The 20,909-nt window shown below is 40.8% G+C and overlaps 1 protein-coding gene across 16 annotated transcripts in view; it reads left to right on the forward strand.

Moving 5' to 3' along the window:
* HS6ST3 (heparan sulfate 6-O-sulfotransferase 3) overlaps positions 1-20,909 on the forward strand; it is a 205,402-nt gene that overhangs the window by 146,819 nt on the left and 37,674 nt on the right. For 9 of the 16 annotated variants that reach the window (XM_081003167.1, XM_081003164.1, XM_081003159.1 and 6 more), the window contains exon 2: positions 13,219-20,312. In XM_081003167.1, coding sequence (XP_080859293.1) covers positions 13,219-13,927 — 709 coding nt within the window. In that variant the 3' untranslated portion in view covers positions 13,928-20,312. Of the gene's footprint in view, positions 1-13,218; positions 20,336-20,909 lie in introns of all 16 variants that reach the window. The other 7 variants (XM_081003171.1, XM_081003170.1, XM_081003174.1 and 4 more) reach the window with 2 other exon arrangements.

The following is a 20,909-nucleotide window of genomic DNA, read 5'->3' on the forward strand; positions in this document are numbered from 1 at the left end:
GGGTCACTAGACTTGAAAGAAAATAAATACAGTATAGAGATGTCCTAGTTCTCTTAAGGTGTGGTCCTATTCTAATGATCTCACTCCCAGTGGTCCCCCTCTACCTCAATCTAAGTTTATAGGGGCAGGCCAACATTCAGAAAAGACAGGAAGATGCCAGGAATAGATTAATAGAATAGATTTTTATCTGTGAGAAAGATTAATATCTCATACAGAAGGGATGCTAAAGGTTAAAGCAGCAATAGATCAATACATACTTATGACCGTTAAAGCAATAAGCGATTAGTCAGCAAGATACCTCTAGCGACAGGTGGGAATTAAAACTCACATCAGGGGTTTGAAGGGTTTGAAGACAAGGTAAGGGTTCCACTTCTAACTACCTTATTCCCAAGATTATTGTCAACTCCTCCTCCTTGGCCTATGCAAATCAGGATGTTAACTATCGGTATCTGATTGATTAGGGCCTCTAAATGGATGTATCAGCCCTCCACCGCAGGTGGTAGTGGTCGTGTAATACTTTTACTGAGATGGTCAAAACTGGCTGTTCCTCATTTCTTGTCCACCTGACATATTAACTCATTTTCTGACTTACCTTGATTTTCCATTTAAATAGGTGTGTATCTGACCACAAACTTTTACTCACATCCCACATATTCCAATCTTCCTCTTGGCATAGCAATTTGACTTCCTCAGTTCTTGCTTGAGCATCTGTGATCTCTTCCTATTTTTCTTGGCACATGTACCTAAGTATACAAGCACATACTTGCACTCTCAGCTGTTAATGCTTTCATAGTCTTTATTGAATTGAAATTGAAATACTTTATTATTACTTGTACAACTTGTATACAGTGAGATTACACGAGCACCCTCCCTCAGCTCTCTTAGTCTTAATTCCCCTCGTTTACTGACACACACACACACCAAACCCAAAAGTCAGTTGCCCTGTTGTTATCTTTTCATTCAGCAGCCTTACAGCCCATGGATAGAAGCTGTTCTTTACCCCGTTGGTGCGACTAATCATGCTTCTATATCTTCTGCTTGAGGGCAGCAGATCAAGAAAGTGCCGGCCAGGGTGTGAATCATCCCTGAGAATTTTCCTTACTCTCCTGAGGCAACGTTCTTCCGCTATTTCATCCAGTGGATTCACGGGACAGCCCATAATATCTTGTGCTGTATTCACAATACTTTAGGATATTTTCGCATTAGTCCTGCCCTTTCGTGCAGATCTTTGGGCTCATAATCTTACTTCTTTCTAATATTCTTAGGTACATTCAACTATGAGCAACATTTGTACCCATAAGCATCTATATTGTGAAACTCTCTAAACATCAGCAGAAAGCCATTCTAAAATCAGCCAGAGTAACAATATGGCCTAATAACTAACACGAGCCCTTTGTGTGAGCCTAAGTAGCAGTTTGGTTATAGGCCTCAAGCTGCAGACTTAATTAGAACCATGGCTTGACTCCTGAACTTTGCAAAGCTTATGCCCTTTTTCAGGAGAATAATGATACTGTGTAGATATTGAAAGAACATTTCATTCACACTGAGTAATTACATCCATCCCCCGCATATGCTGGATTATAGAGTCAGGTTTTAAGGTCAAATAGTGTCTAGCATTTGAGGCCAAATTTATGACCATCTGGTTTCTCAATACAGTATCATCTTCAACTCAGTGGGTGGGGAGATGGAGTTGCTGTGTGGTCCACCATGACTCCATTTGCCTTTCCAGATTCCTTATTGGGAGCAGACACTTAATATCAAGAGGCTGCACCTTGACTTGGGTTCCAGGATATATAAGGATTCTGTTAGTGTAACGCCCATCTCACTACCTAACAACCTACCTGCATGGACTGATGGAAGTGGTCTCAGAATTGGTTCTGAGAACCACCAGACCTATTGTCTTGGAGAACTTAAGCACGCACACTGAGACCTCCTTGTCTGGTGCAGCTCAGGATTTCATGGCCTCTATGGCAGTTATGTGCCCATCTCACATTTTATTTTGCCAACACATTTAGTAGGACATGGTTTGGTAATCTGTACTGTTAAGAAAGAGTGTGGACTGTGAGTGGGGAAGCCCTCAAATAGTTCCTTTGCCATGGAAAGTTGTAATCTTAATTTTTAAAAGCCCAAATGACTTGAATCAGGATACCTTTGAGAGCCATCTTCCAAGTGAATAGGACAGAGGCAGGAACTATATTAGGGCTTAGTAATATAGCTTCTGCTGTCTGTCCTGTAATCACTAGAGTCACAAAAGATGGGTACAAGGGACAGCGCCTTTCCCCCTGTTGTTTCTGAAGCAGAGAAATATACCCACTCTTGTGATATTTCTCTTGTGTTTAGGCAGGTATTGAAGACTGACCTATCCAGAAAGGCATTTATAACTATGCTACTTTTGGGCTTTTATTTAGGTTCTTATTTTCTGACACCAATGCTCTATACTTTAAATTGGTTGATCATTTATATATATTGTGTCAAATTTTAAATTGCCTTATTGTTTAGTTGCATCATTGTACTCAGCTATGAACATACTTATGTATAGAAAAATGGGTCATAAATTGTAATATTTTTTGTTTATTTCCCTAAGTTTATTTGTTTACTTCACTGCATAACTGTCATGATGAATTAAAGCTTCAGTGGTTTAATTTTCAAGTGCTTTTTTCCATTGGCAAAAGTGCTTTTTCAATTTGGCTCCCAAAATTAAGTGGCAGCATGTGAAATAGAGCTCATTATCTCTTATCCAGTTCCTATTCCAGCTGGAGGGACTAACCATGAGATATTTCAATAGTTAGTCCTTTGCCCTGTTGGCAACTTCTTGCAAACATTCCTGGATGTCCTTTCCTTCTCCCTCATATGTCTTTATCATTGTTTCATCTGCTGTGGTCTTGCTGTCCTTTTACTTCAAAAGGACCATCCATCTTGGCAAATAAGCTCCCAACTGACCTCTGGACTGCAAACATTTTATGGTGTTCTAGCCCTCTGAAACCATGACTGAGTTCTTCCCTATACTGTTTCTCCCAGTAAAACAGAAATAAAAAGTAATAAAACGGATATTCTACCGTGCTTTTACATAGGTGGGGAAAGAGGAGTTTGGATGTCTCTGAAATAGAGAGAGTGTGTCATGGAATTGTCCAAAGAGCAGTAAAGCTGAATATATATGGAATAAAAGGATTAGTTTCTGTTGAAGCCAGATGGTGAACTTCTGCTAATTAAAACTTTCCCATTCCAAATGCTAATAAAAACAATGAAAATCTACTTGGGCACAAGACCTTTTGATTTTTCATTTATTTTGGTCAGTAACTCAAGTATCACAACTAGCATTTTGGATGGGTGTACTGTGGCACAAGAATTCCTGTTTTCATTTATAATGCACCTGAGGCAAGAATCAGCTCAGTACGAAGGGACAATGTGTCATTATAGATTCATACTGCAATGCTTGATATCTCCAGGTGAATGTGCGACTCATTAACCGTAATCCGTCTTGGAGATTCCCTCTAGGCTGTACCATTCTCTTCTGATGCTCTGCTTGTGATTCCATATAAATTGTGTGGTGGGACCATTTCTATTGATACTTCATCGGAGCAAAGAAATTCAATAGTCTAGAGTCTGTTCTGGTAGCAATTCCACTGACTTGATTCTTTTTGCTCACCAGTCTAAGAAGGGCAGAAAAGAGCACTTGGCTTGCAGTCCTTTATCAATTTTACCCAAGAGTATGCCCTGTTGAACTCAGTGGGACTTACTTCTGAGTTGACATGTATAGCACTATCTGTTAATGAATGGCAGGCCATGGTTAGAGCGTTAGGCCAGAATTTTATGTCTCATTTTTATTTTATTTTATTTATAAAAAATATTTATATACCACTGTATCATAAAAATATTTTACCACAGCAGTTCACAACAGTATAAAAAAACCCCAAAAGATAAAATCAAAAAAGGTTAAAAAGCAAGCTAAAAACAAAAATAAATTAAAAACAAGAAACTTTTGATATACTATACATTATAAAGTATTTTGAAATACATTATAAAGTTGAATTAATATGTTTTCTTAGTTGGATAAAAATAAAAAAGCAAATTTTCAAAGGGTCACATAACCTATTGCTGGAAACTCCATATCTCCCCCTATTTATTAAGTTAATTCTCAGCCTAAAGGGCCCCCATCAGAGTATTCTGGGGGTGTTGTTTTTTTTTTACATATGTCTGTATCATACGAAGTACGATTGAACTCAAAGTTCACTGATTTCCCTCTTTTCTTTTAAATCTCTTGTGACTAGCCCACCTTACCTTGCAGAAGATCAACTTACAGATTTCTGGTTTTTTTAATAATTTGGTGAAGTACAAGAAATCATCTCAGCCTATTCTTTGTGACTGTCATGTATGGAACCAATAAGATAATAGCAATTGTAAGGTTCCACACCACTGGGGTACAAGCGTTGTTCATGCCACAGATGTCCAGATAAAAAAAATATTGATGGAAAACTATAATGTGTTGAAATGCTGCCATTGTATGGAAACCATTACCATTGTATGGAAACAACTTTAATGCCCTTTTTAACATCAAGAAAGGAAGTAGCTCCTAGGCAGCAGTTATTGGAGGCACTGTGCGTAGACACCCAGCAGTAACTTTAACAGTAACGTAATTTCTGAACTCTCCACATTGCCAACTTGGTCACTACCATGCTAGAGTTCTTTAGCACTAACGAAGCATTGCTTTTCCATAATAAATGAAAAATAGAATTAAAACAAGAAGTTCCACACAGAACTTAATAGCACTGCATTACTCGACAATGCCTGTGACCAAGAATCTCCTGTAATGTTTACTCATAAGCAAATCTCATCCATCAAACACATTTTTCAGTTTTAATGCCAATGTTAATTCCAGGCTTCCTGTTAGCTGCTTTATTTTCAATGAGGTTGGAGGATTAGTGAGGCATTACCTCTTATCAGTCAACTTCTGTTATCCATGGTGTGTGTGTGTGGGGGGGTAATTACCAGTTACCTTGCATTATTTTTCTTTTTATAGTAGAATAGCAGCATTTCACTACTAAAATGGAATAAATTAAAGCTGTTTTCATTTACAAATGTTGACAAATAAAGGGCACCTGTTCACTCATCCCCAAATCAAATTATGGCAATTTTGGAGTAAAAAACTAGTGTGAAAGCAACCAGACATTGTGCCCACTACAATAATAATTTACTCCCAATTGGGAGTGTAGGTGTGAATACACCAGTAGTTTTACTTTCATATTTTTTCCTGAAACATTAAACCAAATTTCCTCAACATGGTACCCTCAAGATGTTTTGGACAGATCCCATGAGCCACCAATATGGCCAATGGGTTAGAGATGATTGGAGTTGTAGACCAAAACACCTGGAGGGTACAGTGCTCGGGAAGGCTCTGTTAGGCCATATAAACTAGTCCCTTAAAAAACTAGTTTTTCAGGTTACAGTCATACCTCCGGTTGTGAACGTGTTCTGTGCGGGAGGCATGTTCGCAACCCGCAGCGTTCGTAGCCTGAAGCACCGCGTCTGTGCATGTGCGTGACACGATTCGGCGCTTCTGCGCATGCGTGTGACATCATTTTGTGTTTCTGCACATGCGCGAGCGCCGAAACCCAGAGGTAACCCATTCCAGTACTTACAGGTTCGGCACGGTCCATAACCCGAAAACATGCAATTCGCAGCATTCATAACCTGAGATATGACTGTTGTTATTAACAGATTTTCTGCTTGTTTCTTTAAAGGTTTTGAAGTTAAAAGAAAGGTGAAATAATGCAGATAATGCTCAATTGTTTTATAAAGTAATGTTCAGCATACAGTCTGAGCAACCAGTTTTGTTATTATGTTTGGAAATCATATTGTTCTTCTGTTGCTGATTCCTATATTTTAAATTTTTGTTCCTCATATATTCTGCTCAGCCACAATACTCACTAGGTGACACTAGCCATTGCTATTTTTTCTCAGCCTAATGTACTTCAAAGGATTGTGAGGATAAAGGGTCATAAATCTCTAATAAATGATTTTGCACTTGATTAAAAGATTTCCACACAATATATTGAGAATGATGTATGTGACTTGACAGGCCTGTGTTTTCTCAGTGTCTTTGGGACTTACTTCATCTATAAATTTGTGAATTGCTGAAAGACATTTCCATGGCTGGTACTTTCCTGGAAGCCCCATTGTGGGGCACTGTTGTGGGAGACTTATGATCTAATATCAAATTAATCAGAGCAGGCTGTGGTTCCAGTATGTCTGTCTGGGAAGGGGTAATTGCACCACTCATCATTAATATGTGGTAAGCTATTATGCACACATATCATTAGTACATGAAGTGAGCACTATTACTGTCATTACTTGCTTGTGGCCTTCCCATTGGCATTTGGTTGGCCACTGTGAGAACAGAATGCAGGACTAGATGGGCCTTTGGTCTGATCCAGCCATGCTTTCCTTATGTTGGTCTTAATGGACTGAAGCAACACCAATAAGAAATGATGCATTACAAACTAAAGATGGCAACAATTATGCAGAGTGATTAGTGATTTGTGTGCTGTGTGGCTGATTCTGAAATGTGTAACTGTTTGAGTACAGTTAGGTGAACATGTCAGTGCTGATACATGTTCAGTGAGAGGAAGAGACATGACAATTAAAATGTGTCTTGGTGCTGGGAAAGATATGTGCTGAACTATTCTCGAGACGTATTTACAGTGGGGGGAAACCTACTAGATATTTGAAGTAATAGCTTCAAATGAATCATGGCTAAGGAAGAATAAGATCAGAGAAATGGCTACTTATTCACAGGTGTGTGGTGGTTATTGGCACAATTTTCATTACAGACCTGCTGAATGCAGCCCACCAATTGTGTGTAGATGCCTGCTGGAAGCTTGGTAAAGCTCCTGGTTTTTCTGACTGCCCAGGACTGCAAAAACATGGGGGTTGTCAAGCACATGGCAGGCCACAGTACATGGCTGGTGAGCAACATTCAGCTCAGTAGGCATCAGATTGTGTAGGCACACTAATTAGCTCTAAATTTAGCCCAGAACAGTTCTACCACTTGACAGTGTCTCATGATGTCTTTCCAGCCGTTCTCACCACAGCGTTCCTCCTCCTCCTCCTCCCCTCCCCCTAGCACTGCCTTTGCTTCCCCACAGTCAGGCAAGCCTTGCTGAAAGATGCTAAGGCTGTCTGAAGAAATCCAAGGAATATTATCAATGGATCAGATGTAAGGGTCTCATACTTTATTAATGTATTGTTTGCTGAGAGATGACTCAGGTGGAGATCTATTTTTGCACTGGCTCCTCTGTGTTAACTTCAACCGTGAACTTTTCCTTTTCTGTTCTTTCTTAACTTGGTGTGTGGGATTTTTGGTTTTTTGTTTTAGCCCTATAATTTAGGGCAAGTTCCTGCTGAATAATCTCTTTGGTAATGAGGCACTCAGGAGAGAATGTTTTGAGGACATTCGGTTTTGCTTCATGCCCAATTAACAACAATGGTTATAAAAAAACTCTTGAGAATTATCTGAAGTGTAAAGTAGCTGCAGGGGCTGGCGATGGAAGAGCCTTGGAGGTCATCCAATCTAACAGTCTACTCAAGGCAGGATCTGCAATGCAGGAAGTAACTACAGCATTCCTGACACATGGCAGCCCAGCCTCTGCTTAAATATCTCCAGCAAAGGAGAGCTCACCACCTCCTGAAGGAGTTTGTTCCATTGTTGAACAGCTTAGACTGTTCAAAAGTTCAAAACTCTGCTACCTAGCAATTTCCACCCGTTAGTTCTAGATCTGCCCTCTGGAGCAATAATCCATGCTGCCGTGGCAGGTGAATGGGTCAATGGTCCATTTTCAATGGATTCCTTCAACATCCCTAAGCAGGAAGGCTAGAGAGGCACTTAGACATTGGACAGGAAGGGTGTCAGAGGTGTACTAAAGGAGGGAGAAGGAGGTTGCATAGAAGCTGAATGGATTCCTTGCATCTTTTTCACTTGGAAGATATGGGGCAGCTCCCTATGTCTGTGCTAATTGTTTCAGGAAGGGTATTGGCAAGAGACAAAGTTATTGGCTGTAATAACAAATTACAAACTATAAAAACACTGGTCCTGGATAGCATTCACCCAGTAGTTGTTTAAATGTGGAGTTGTTGAACCTCTAACAAAAATACATAACTTATCCCTAAGATCATCATCCACACCAATTTTTCAAAAAGGGTTCTATAGAGTATCCTGTAAATTACAGACTGGTGAGCTTTAACATCTGTTCCAGTAAAACAGGTGGGAAGCATTATGGATGATAGAATTACCAAATATAAAGACATACAAATCCTGCTGAAGCAGAACCAGCATAGTTTCTGGAAGTGTAAGTCTTGAATCACTAACCTTTCAGAGTTCTTTAAATGTGTCAGCAAGCACACAGATAGAGGTGATGTAGGTCACATTGAATATTTAGAGTTTCAAAAACCTTGTTATAATAGCACTTTCCTATCACAAAAATATTCCTTTTTGGCCATGACCTTTTGATATGGATCATGCAGTTTTGGATGACACCGTTTTTGTGATACTACTAAGCCATGGTTTATATATCATGGTTCAATTAACCATCTTTAAAGCTGATAGTCTAAACCCAGCCCTGAGGGTTAACTATGGCTTTAGGCAGTGGCAAGGGGGAAAGTTCCCCCCCAAACAAGGAGCTCACCCCTTTCCTCCCTGAACTCTTTCTTGCCCCCTTCCTCTGATTTCCCCCCCTGGTGCTATAACTGACTATTGCAATTAACTATTGCCATGGTTAAAACTTCCTTGTTCATTAAGGGTTGTTGTTGGTTTATAAACTTGAGTTAACATTAACCATACCCTAGTATGGAGCCCAAACTGGCTCCTCCTTAACTATGATTAAGAAGTTGTCACCACCCAAAGGCTCCAAAGCCATGAGTGAAGAGCTGCAGAAATTCAGACCATTCTCAAGGTTCAGTTGCTCTCATTCATGCGTTTAACTGTGCCTGTCAACAACTGCTTGTCCCACTCCCCACGTCATGTTCTGAAAGCACTTTCTAGCTTTCACTGTTGCTGCGCTGTGAGGCGAGAAAAAATTAAAGGCACCACAAGGATGCATTGGTATGCGTGGGAAAGGGTGTGCATTCAAATGAGCAACAAATGAGTCATTGCCACCTTTTCTTCAAGCACATTTTTTGGGAGTGGGGTGGGGGACAGGACATGATTGCAGGTTTCCAGGCCACCAAGACTCCCTTTCGTCCATTTAAAAGGATCTTGAGCAGTTTTGTAGGAAATGCAGACTTGAACCCTGTAAGGAATAGAAGGATCACAGCTTGAGAAAAGTGGGTAAGACTGAAAAGTAGAGGGAGGGAAGGGGGCAAATGCCTCTCTTCACAGCATCTGCTGTTAAATTTCCAACCTAGCATGGAGCATGGAAAGGGTGAATGCTCTTCATTAATTATGTCTCCTTTTTTTGTAGAGGGTGAGGATCAGAACTGGTGTGGCAGTTGCCAGCAGTAGCTGTAAGGTTTCCCATGCCCCATCCATCCATCCAGTTGCCTAATAGCAAGCAGGCTGGTGACACTAATGACAAAGCGAGGTATTTCCAGTCTAAGGGCAGCATAAAGGCATTTGGATAGCAGTCTGAAGCTGTGGGGAGGGCAGCAGGGAGAGGAGAGAAACTATGCTGCGGTATAAAAAGCCAAGGTACAAGTGATCTACTGGAAGATGCCTAGATTTTAACTGTGCTTTATCAACTCTGATTAATGTTAACCACGGCTTAGCATTATGCATGGATGAGGCCTTTGGCTAAAGTGTTCCCAAATATTCTCCCAAATAAATTTCATTTCTGCCTGAGTTTTTGGCAATTAGTAGAATTGTCAAAAGCACATGTTACAAAATGGTGACAGAATTTGCTTTCCCCCCTTCCTTTCTACTTTGCCCATAGTAGTGCAAGCATGTTAATGGTTACATCAAGTAGTCTCTCTCTCTCTCTCTTTTTTTTTTAAAGTAATTATTCCTAAATGAGTGCTGCTTGGAGAGGATTTAACAGATTCCCTGGAGCATTGTATAGTTAGTTGTGTACAAGAAATTTTATTCTTAATTAAAAAATGTCTTCTTCCCTTTGCTGTCTGCTTTCTACGATCTTTTCCCCTTGAGTAGTCATTCTGTCTTATATTGTCCTCCCAATATTTTAAAATGCTTCAAGGCTTCCCAAGTGTTGTTGCTATGTTTACTGTTGCTAAGGCCTTTTTGTACATTACTTTTATAGGAGATGATTACTTTATAACAGATTTATGATTCACCATGTTGGCTTAAAAAGGTAAATGTATTTATTACTTGCTAACAAGCTGTGTATGCTGACTTCTTCGCCTCCATAAGAGAGATGTGCAAAATGGCCCTTAGAAATTACTTTGTCATATAACTTATTTCATAGTTAGAATTTGCAAGACTTGTTAATTAGATTTGTATCTCACAATTTGGTTCAAAGCAGCTTGTAGAGGTAAAATCATTAACAATAGTACCATAAAACAACGTAGGCTTAGATGAGATTTTGAAAGGGAAGTCAAGAAGTGATTGCATTTCTGTTGTTGACATACAAAAGGCAGAGTGGGACTGAGGAGGTTCTTAATAAAGATGGCGAGTCTAGCCATATCCTGGATGGCTAAGGTCATTGTGGAACTATGCTTGGGGAGAAATATTGTTGATGATACCAGTCTCCAGCAGAACCAGCCCTACCATAAAGCAGAATAATGCAGCAGATGACAGTGGGGAGGAGGCAGGGGGTTGGCGGATGCAATTATACATGGCATGTAGGCAGCACAGAGCCCCCTAAGCTAGCCTGGTCCAGTAGAGGCTGCTCTCCTATTGCCAGGGTTGAACTAAGGTTCCATTTTCAATCCAATTGGCTTCTCTACAAGGAATGGAGGGGGTGCCATATCATTGTTCACCACAGACGTATTATCTTGGGCTGTCTCTGATTCCGTGACGTATGCATATTTACTTAATTGAATCAATACCTTAATGCTACCAACCTGCTTGTCTTGTATTTGGAATTTTTAATGTGTTGGAGGAGGCTGGTGGGAAGGATGCATGTGTATTGAGAAAATATTACATCAAGTGAAGATGATGAAGGGGGGGGGACAATGGGAGCTGGGATTGATGAGGTAGGATAGAAATGATTCACAAGCTGCTGTTTCTGTTCCTAGGCAGCATTCAGGCACAGATGATGCAACTGAAAAGCCCTATTATACCAAACATTTGGATTTGAGGCAATTTAATCTTGTCCTTTTCTTTCAGAGCAGTACATCTCTCTAATCAAATCTATGAGGAGAACAAAAAAGGTGACTGGGAAGTTAGCAGCAGCTGCTTACAACTTCACATGTTGCTGCATGGAGAAGTGATTACCTATAGCCTCTGGGCATCTGACAATGCTATATTTCCCATAATTTCATAATTATTCAGAAAGCTGGAGAAAAGCTAAAGGACAAAGTGACGTCTGCCTTTATTGCATGGCCAGAGGCCACAGATGACTGAATCTCCTTAGAGATCCACCGCATAATATGTATTTCTTATTTAGCCCTGGCAACTTTCCAAATGGTACCCATTCCTTCTCTTTTGCATTATATCAGACATAATTAAATTTTCACATGACTGGAGAATGTGTGTGCTTATGTGTTTTAGTGGATGCAGTTTGTTGTCTGAGGTTATTCAGAAGCTCTTGTATAATATGATGCGAGACAGGGCCGGCTCACCTATGAGGCAAAGTGAGGCAATTGCTTCAGGCAGCAGGATCCACAGCGGCAGCAGATCTAGCCTCCAAGAAATGCATTGCCTGCTGCTGCTGCCACAGTGGCAGCAACAGAAATGGCACGCTTCTTGGAGGCTGCCTCCCCTTCCCCCATGCCATCTCTACAGTGGCTTCTTGGTGACTAGGAGGCACTGCTGGTCTCCTCCCCTGTTGTTGTTGTTGTTATTCTGCCCTTCTTACTGGGTTGTCCCAGCTACTCTGGACGGTTCCCGACAAAATACTAAAAACACAATAAAACACCAACCATTAAAAACTTCCCTTCAGGTGTCCTCTAAAAGTCATTTAGTTATTTCTTTGTTTGATATATGATGGGAGGACATTCCACAGGACAGGTGCCATTACCAAGAAGTCCCTCTGCCTGGTTCCCTGTAACTTCACTTCTCACCATGAGAGAACTGCCAGAAGGCCTTTGGAGCTGGACCTCAGTGTTCGGGCTGAATGATGGGGGTGGAAATGCTTCTTCTGGTATGCAGGGGCGGTCCTGATGCGAGAGATATTGATTAAGCCAGGCCAAAAAGAAGAATTTTCTAAGCTAAGCTTTATTTAAGACCAAAGCTTAAATCAGGCACTTGTGAAAATATAAATATAAAAAAATAGGACTCTTAACTATTACATTGCTGTAGCTTGGAGATTAAATGCTAGATGAGAGAACCCTACAATGTTTGTCACATAAAAATTCATTTCTGTATTGCTTCTCAGAGTTGAACTTTACATGACTGCAGAAAATCAATGATTGCATATTTCACTGTTTTTTCAAATGTTTAACAACCACCACTGGGGTTGGGAATCTGATTAGGATTGTGTGACTGGGGGAGGAAGGATTTACTTTGCCCCCCTATACCCTTTTCTTGATGAAAATCCCTCATTTCTATTTGCCCAATGGAGAAAAAGATTTCAGTACCAGTTTAACACTTCTGTGTTTTGCCCTACTGCTTTGGGACCAATTTTCATTGGGAAAACGGTACAGGGAGAAAGGGCTAATGTCCCCTTCTCCAACACTGCAGTCCTAATTAAACCCAGAGGTGTGGGGGAGACTGTTACAGGGTTTTTTAAATAAAAAAGTAAGAAATCTAATCCTGGATCTCACAGTGTTGGATTTAATTTGGCTCCTACAGAGGAACATGTGTCAGAAAGCTGGAGGAAATCCAGCTCTCACCAGAAAGCCCTATTACTTTTCTGCAGACTGTATAAACTGTTTCACTTCTTTTTAATTGTATGTTGTTACCTGCTCTGGGATCTTAAGGTGTAGGCTAGATAAGCAATCTTATAAATAAAGAAAATAGTAATACAGATGAGATTATCTGAGGGATATCATAATCCAGTGTCAAACATACCCAATTCCAGACATTTCTTTGACGTTCTTCAATTAATAATTGACTAATTAAAGGAAGCAACACACCACTGAAACCTTAATTTCTTTTCTTAATTCTTTCAGGAACTTCTATTACATCACAATGCTGAGAGACCCTGTGTCACGCTACTTGAGTGAATGGAAACATGTTCAAAGGGGTGCAACATGGAAGACTTCCCTCCACATGTGTGACGGGAGGAGCCCGACCCCAGAGGAACTGCCGATGTGTTACCTAGGGGATGACTGGTCTGGGGTCAGCTTGCAGGAATTCATGAATTGTGGCCATAATTTGGCTAACAGTCGGCAGGTGCGCATGCTGGCAGACCTCAGCCTGGTTGGATGTTACAATTTGACCTTTATGAATGAAAGTGAAAGGAACACGATCCTTCTCCAAAGCGCCAAGAACAACTTGAAAAACATGGCCTTCTTTGGGCTCACAGAATTTCAGAGGAAAACTCAATATCTCTTTGAGAGGACATTTAACCTGGAGTTCATCTCTCCGTTCACTCAGTACAATATCACTCGAGCCTCTAATGTGGATATCAGTGAGTCAGTGCGGAAGCGCATCGAAGAGCTGAACTTCCTGGATATGCAGCTGTATGAATACGCTAAAGACCTATTTCTGCAGCGCTTTCAGTATGCCAAGCAAGAAGAGCATGAACTAAATCGCCAGAAACGACGGGAGGAGCGAAAAATGTTGCGTGAACAGAAGGTCCATGAATGGCAAAAAGAGGAGGAAGCAGAAACACTAGCGGTTACTGAGGATTACAACAGTCAGGTGGAACGGTGGTGAATTTCCCTTGTGTGTGTATACACACACACTCACACTAAGAGACACTGATATTTCATTGAACTTAATTATTCAACTGTGAATAGATATGTGGAACTCCTATTGTTCTGATAAATGAGAAAGAGTCTCTCAGCCGTCCTTCCTCATTTTATGTTTTGGCTTTTTAGATTTTGTCATTTAAGAAAAACAGTATGTTGTGCTTTTCAGTCCGCCTTAATCAGTGTTATTTGATTGGCTGTTGAATAGCTTACTATTTATTGTTTATTTATTATATTTACTGTCTATCCTGACTTTCCTGACACATATCTTTCCAAGGAGGCTTACAGTGAACATCAAAATACATTAATAACATCAGAATAAACAATATCAAAAATCTAACAAGTTATCAGGCTCCTTGTCACAGGGTGGTTGGTGGCAGATGGCCCTGTGGAAGGAGAAGAGACACTCCAGCTGGAACGGGAACAGGCTCCCAGTGTTATCTTTACCTAGCTGCCTCCCTCTCCTGGAAGAATCCTTTCCACATAGCAACCAGTGTCTTCCAGTACATTGCCCCTACCTTGATCTTAAGGTTTTTCCTTATGACATTATTTACAACGGAAGCTTGGAAGGAGGGTGGAAATGAAAGCTCATGCCGCAGTATCAGTTTCACTTATATGCAATGATTTGCCATGGTTGGTCTTCTAGTCCCTTGTAAATTGTACTGTGTATGTTCGTGGTGACTGTAACAGAGAAAAACCTGCTGCCCTTCAACTATTTACAGGCAATCTTTTATTTCAGGGAAGAAGTCAGATGTCTAATTTCATGATTTGTTCTAAACCTTGGATTGTGTTATCAAAGAAATGACGTTGAGAGGAGCTTGAAGGCAGCCTAAATCCAATTTATGCTTTTTAAGTAGCCAAAGCACACAGGCTGACACAGTAACTAGCATACTTTTAAAGAAGCAGTATTGGCTACTTCAGGATTTTGAGAGCACAAAATTCAGGGCAACAGACTTGGTTGTCTTGATAGTATTTTTCCTGAACAGGGCTGGGGGGGAGGGGTTATAAAGGATCCAGTCAGATTATAATATAGTAAAGTACTGACCTGAATATATTCCTCAGATTTGTGTATTAGGGTTTTTCACAGATATAACTTTATATAGTGTGATCTCTGGCTTCCTCCCATGCCACTTATTGAAAGCATGCAAGTCTCATGTGTGGGAGAATCACAAGAGATTATCATGTTTGTGCACAGATTCATGTGTCCCCAGTATCCCCAATTCTGGAACTTCCATAATCTTTAGGGGTGTCTTTAGCGCACAGAGCAAAATTTGAAACAAAAAACTACACGTCTAAAGATTTTTATTGCATTCTAACAAGACTTTCATATGCTGGGCTGGAATAAGGAATGGTGAGTGGGTTAGGGGGCTGCTCCAGGTGCCGTAATTGAGGGGCCCCAAAATACTTATTTATGTTATAAGTATTATTTTACAAAAATAGCATTTATTTATTTAAATAATGTGAGGTGAAATTATTGGATTTTGCTTTAAAATATGAGACTTTGTTAAATGCTGCAGGAATTTCATCAGAAATCGAAAGCTTGAAGAGCCAGACACTACCAAATCTCCCGGTTCCAGAGTCAGCAAAAAATTTAGACCTGTTGAAATTAATTGTGAATATTCTGTTACAATGTCTTATCCAAAGTTAGGAACATACCTGCTGTTTATCGTTTTATTACAACCGTTTGTCGGTTTTTTATGTTATAAAACATGTGGTTGGCTTACAGATGCATTTCACGTTGTTTGCCAAAGGAGTCAAGCTATTTAGTTTTGGTTCTACTCATTCATATGGCAAAACTAGAAATATGGGTGATAAAATTCCACAAACATTTATTTCAAATTATTTCACCAAAAGTTCGGTAAAGTTTCTCCAGCTTTAATGCTTAGATATGAGAGGATTTAGAATGTTTCACTTTTGAATCTACTGATTTCAGATATTTGATAAAACTTACCTGCATCACTTTAGTTTAAGATTCCTGCTCATTGCAAAAACTTACTGATTTCAGTGAGTTTACTCTTAAGTATGATAGACAAAGCAATCCACCACTACCCTTATGCCTGGCTGAGGCAACTTGGCTAGGCAGAGTTGTCCCTCTTCCCTGCTTTCCTGGCTTAGCCAGCCTCCTGCCAGCTGCTGCCACCAGATTGATGCCATCAGCATCTCCATCAGTGCTGATCTCCCCCTTCCATCAGTTATATGGGCACACAGGAGGCTTGTAGGTAGTATGGCTGCCAGCAGGGGCCAGCATACTGTTGACATCCATCTGTCTCGAGAGACAATGGAGTGCACCTCCACGGGTGAAGTCAAACCATTACATTAGCAGCACTGAAGTGACCTCTCCAGGATGCAAGCCTGGCCATTGTGTATGGAGATCCTGGGTTGCCCAGACAACACCCTCCTCTCAGCTTTGCTGATGTGGTCCAAAGGAAAGCAGAGAAATACGTTTGGCACCAGCTTGGCTGCAGGAGTTGCTGGAAGGAAGTATCCAAGGTATATACAAGGCATCATTGTACAACAGAAAGCCCCAGAACAAGGCATTTAAGGGGAAGGAGGCTGAATCCCAGGCCAGCCTTGCTGCCATCATATGACAGCACTGGGCATGATCCAGGCCCAGTTGCGCTTCCCCACTTTTCTGCTGCAGCCACCATGAAAATCAGGTCTGCAGATACGATTATTCTGCTGCTCTCCAAAGCCGTACCAAAGTGATGAGTAATTTAGATTGTGCCCTTGGATATCACACCCTTGTTTTCCTTTACTTTAAGAATGTCTTCTGGCTTAATACTACAGTTCTTAAAGCTATCTTCTTTTCAAGGCATTTAAAAAATGCTCCATGCATTGTATTTCAGGATTCAAGCTGCCGTGTCTGAGTGGTTTTCCATATGTCTGAAATTCAGATGGAAAACACAACAACCAGGATAAGCAGATCCTCTTTATGGCACAAAGAAATTGGTTTTGAGATGAACTTTTTTTTAAGTGTTGGCGCACTTTCAAGCTAATATTAGAGACCTTTGCATGAAAGCCTACCTACTCTTTGCTAGTTGTATGTAGAGCATGCTTCTTTCCCAGCTAACAGTGTTATTGCTGTTTATCTGACATATTTGGGAAACCAGATCCCACTCTGCTCCTGTTCGCCTCATTGGGGCTTGGTGCCATTTAGAACAGGAAACGGGTGCATTAAGAGAGCAGCAGAGGGTCAGGAAACTGGAAGGGTATTGAGCATGTAGTTGGCAGCGAAATCATTATAAAGAAGTCACCGAAGAGCAAGTGCAGACACTCAGAAATAAGGAGACACCAGGACAAGAGATTCTACTCATGGAGATTCTTAGGTTCCTTTCTCCTCTAAGTACCTTCTGTGAGAGACCCTAACCTGATTTTTAGCACGATAGCTGGTAACAGCCCTGATGATCTGGCTCTTGGGGCAGCTTAGAGGTATGTGGTTGTTTCATGAATGAGAAAAGCTTGGTTTGTGAAAAATGCCTCTGTCTGCTTCCTTTTCTTCTGCAGCCTGCCACTAAGTAGACAGAACCAGCGTGACCTGAAGCAGAGGACTTTGGCTCTCAAGAGTTGGCCTGTACTTTCCATCTTGAGCTATATAGTCCATTCTTTAGTATCTGCTTCCTAGTTTTGCTCTGCCACTCCTGATTTTTGCCCTGGTTCATCCTGGAGCTTGTTATTTTTTTTATCAGACTGCTTTTCTGGCTGCTCCCTGAGGCTTTCCTATGCACTCATCTGTTACTGATGGTTGTTTTGCCATGAACCCTCTGGTTCAGGGGCTTTAACTACCAAGACTTGTAGAGGACTTGCAGAATCAGAATCAAATCAGAATGCTTCCATGCAAAAATGCTTCTGCCTAATTTGTAAATTAGGTGCCATCTTTATCTAATTCATAAATTAAGCAATGCCTCGGTCTGACTTGGGAGATTGCCTATGAAACGCTCAAAAATTGATACGTTACTGTCTGATAAAATTTGCAGTCTGGTGCCAAACTAATGTCTAGTTTTGACTGAAACTAGACATAATTCTGAAGATCCATAATTAGGATCCTCAGTTGTTTAAATTAAAATTGTGAATCAGTGACTCTGGGGAGGGACATTCTAATCCAACCCTGTGGTGTTTTCCCAGTTAAAACAACTCGCCTCTGAAATTACTGAAATCTTCACATTTCCCCCATAGGAAACGAAGCTGCTCAAGGAAGGGCATTTTAACTGGGAAAACACTAGTGGGGAAGAGCTAACAGCCTCACTCCCCATGCTTTAGCCCCAGTCCAATTCATTTTCTTGTGTGGGTGCCTTTTTAAAAAAACAACAACAATGGAAAATTATAGTCATGGATCTTCCACATCACTTCACCTTTATGTTTTGATGAAACTGCCATTTCCTTTAAAACTTTGTTTATTTATTTATTTAATTAATTATGCAGTGAAGTGGCAGATTTATAAGTCAAGCTGAAGTTTTGCTCCATTCAATGTTACAAAACTGATGGAAGCTTTGTTTAGATCTCAAATTAGGCAAAGGTGTCACTAATCTTAGGAATTAGGCAGAGGTTATGTGACTGAAGTAGTAATGTTTCCATTTTCATGAATTAGGCAGAAGATTTGTTTAATTTGAAAATTATCAAAAGGCAGTGCCTAATTTGTAACATAAAAAAACATTTTGCTTATTGCATTAACAAAACAGTTCCACCAATTTAGCATAACAAGCCTTTGGCAAGAACTCTTTAAAAGCCCATTTGTAATCTAATTATTATCCACCAGCCCCCTTTTTAAAAGCTACAAAAGAGTTTCTAAGCCCTTTCATGTTCTCTGTGATAATTTGTTGATAGACTCTGTCGCATCAGCAAAAAAGATGCTTAACTATAAACAGAAGGCCACATTCACAGCTTGCTTTCTCTAGATTTCCATTCCAGTTTCAGTGCCGATATTATCATGCAGCTTCAAATGAGGTCAGAAAATAGCTAATTATTGTCAATTCATACTGCACGTTTTCATCCTATACACGGATGTGGCAAGTTCATTCTCCAAGCGCAGATCCTTTTCTAGCCAAAACAGCAGCACCCATTCACAAGAATTCTCCCCACACAGAAAAGGGGGAAACCCAAGTGGGGACCCCAAAAGAACTGTGCATGCACTGTGGTTATGGAATGCTGGCAGGCTGTTGAGTAGGGACAGGAATGGAATGCAGTTCCTTCCAAAGAGTATGGCTGGCTGGCTGAAGGCTTGAATAGGAATAGGAGCACTGCATACTGCAACATTTTGTTGCAGCTCCCACTTTATAATATTAAAGTTCTGGTACTTAGGAAATTACTTCATGCCAAAACAAGACCATAATACTTCTCCTACTTGGATGCTGCAAAAGAACTTTCTCTTCTCTGTAGAGACAGCGTGCTGCTTGTTCTTTTACTAAGTGTGCCCAATACACCTGAATGTTTTCAGTAGTAATTGGCTGGAGGTCTCCACTGAGCAGAAAGCTCTCTACCCTAGCATTTTTACCAAGTTATTTTGGGCAACAAATTAATCAATATTTTTCATAGACCGGGCTTTCTCTAAACTTGTCAGTTTACTCTAATGTATGTGTTTGCACGCAAACCCACATTTTTCTGCCCCAAGAGTTGTGCATCCTGCCATCCCTCATGGGACTTTGAGCAGCAATAAGAATGTAAAAAATTGGTCTGATTTATCTTATGGAAACAAGACCACTGCTTTAAAAAAACAGTCTTGTTTTTTGTGGCTGTTTGAGATAACCCAATCTGATGCTTCAAAGAAGAGACTGGTAGAAGCAAAATTATTCAGCTGCAAGAATTATGGAGCTAAATACAATGCCATTGTTTCATTTATACTCATGTCAACCCACTGGGTTACTGTAGGCAGTATTCTTCAGCCTTGAGTCTTGAGGTGTTGGGCTGCAACTCCCATCATTCTGGCCATTGGCTAAACTGACTTGGGATGACTTGGAGCAGAGAAATATAAATGGTATGTTTCTGTTCTGGAGGTTCACAATTTAAAACATTTAAAACAGGAGCAGCAACACAAGGAAACACAAAAAAAACAAACACAATTCTATTGGCTGGCCAACTTCTGTGTTTGGGATGTTACTCTGTTTTCCCTTCCTAGAGGAAGACCCATGTTAGTCTTGCAGCAAAGTCAACAAAGAGTTGTGTCACACAAGACTCTTTGTTGTCCTGTTCTCCATGGCATTTCTATAGCAACTACAACTTTTCAACCCCATCATGAAAGGTCAGGTCGAACAATAAAGTTGACATTCCAACTACAGACCACATGGGCTCAGGTGGCATGAATTCATAAATCAGTACAGGAAAGGCTGAGGAACTAATGTTCTTCCTGAAATATGCAAGTACTGTATACTTTGTGTTAAATGTACAGAATATCATTACTTATTTGCCCACAGTGTAAGTTGCTAAGGAAATGTTTGCATCACCCCATGATTAAATTTTGGTTGGGTCACTAAAGGTAAAGGGACTGCTGACCGTTAGGTCCAGTCGCGGATGACTCGAGGTTGCGGCGCTCATCTCACTTTATTGGCCGAGGGAGCCGGCATACAGCTTCCGGGTCATGTGGCCAGCATGACTAAGCCGCTTCTGGCGAACCAGAGCAGCACACGGAACCACCATGTACCTTCCCGCCGGAGCAGTACCTATTTATCTACTTGTACTGGTGTGCTTTTGAACTGCTAGGTTGGCAGGAGCAGGGACCGAGCAACGGGAGCTTACCCCGTCGCGTGGATTCGAACTGCCAACCTTCTGATCGGCAAGCCCTAGGCTCTGTGGTTTAACCCACAGCGCCACCCGCGTCCCTGGTTGGGTCACTAGGGACCATTTAAATTGCTTTGTATGCCTATCAGAATTCCCATTGTTGTGACTCCCTTATCTCTCCTTATAGGAATCTTCATCATATGCATTTCACGTTGGCTTGAACTGTTCCCCCCACCCCA

This window comes from Podarcis pityusensis, assembly GCF_964106645.2.
Source record: "Podarcis pityusensis genome assembly, chromosome: 4".
In the NCBI taxonomy this organism is placed as follows: domain Eukaryota; kingdom Metazoa; phylum Chordata; class Lepidosauria; order Squamata; family Lacertidae; genus Podarcis; species Podarcis pityusensis.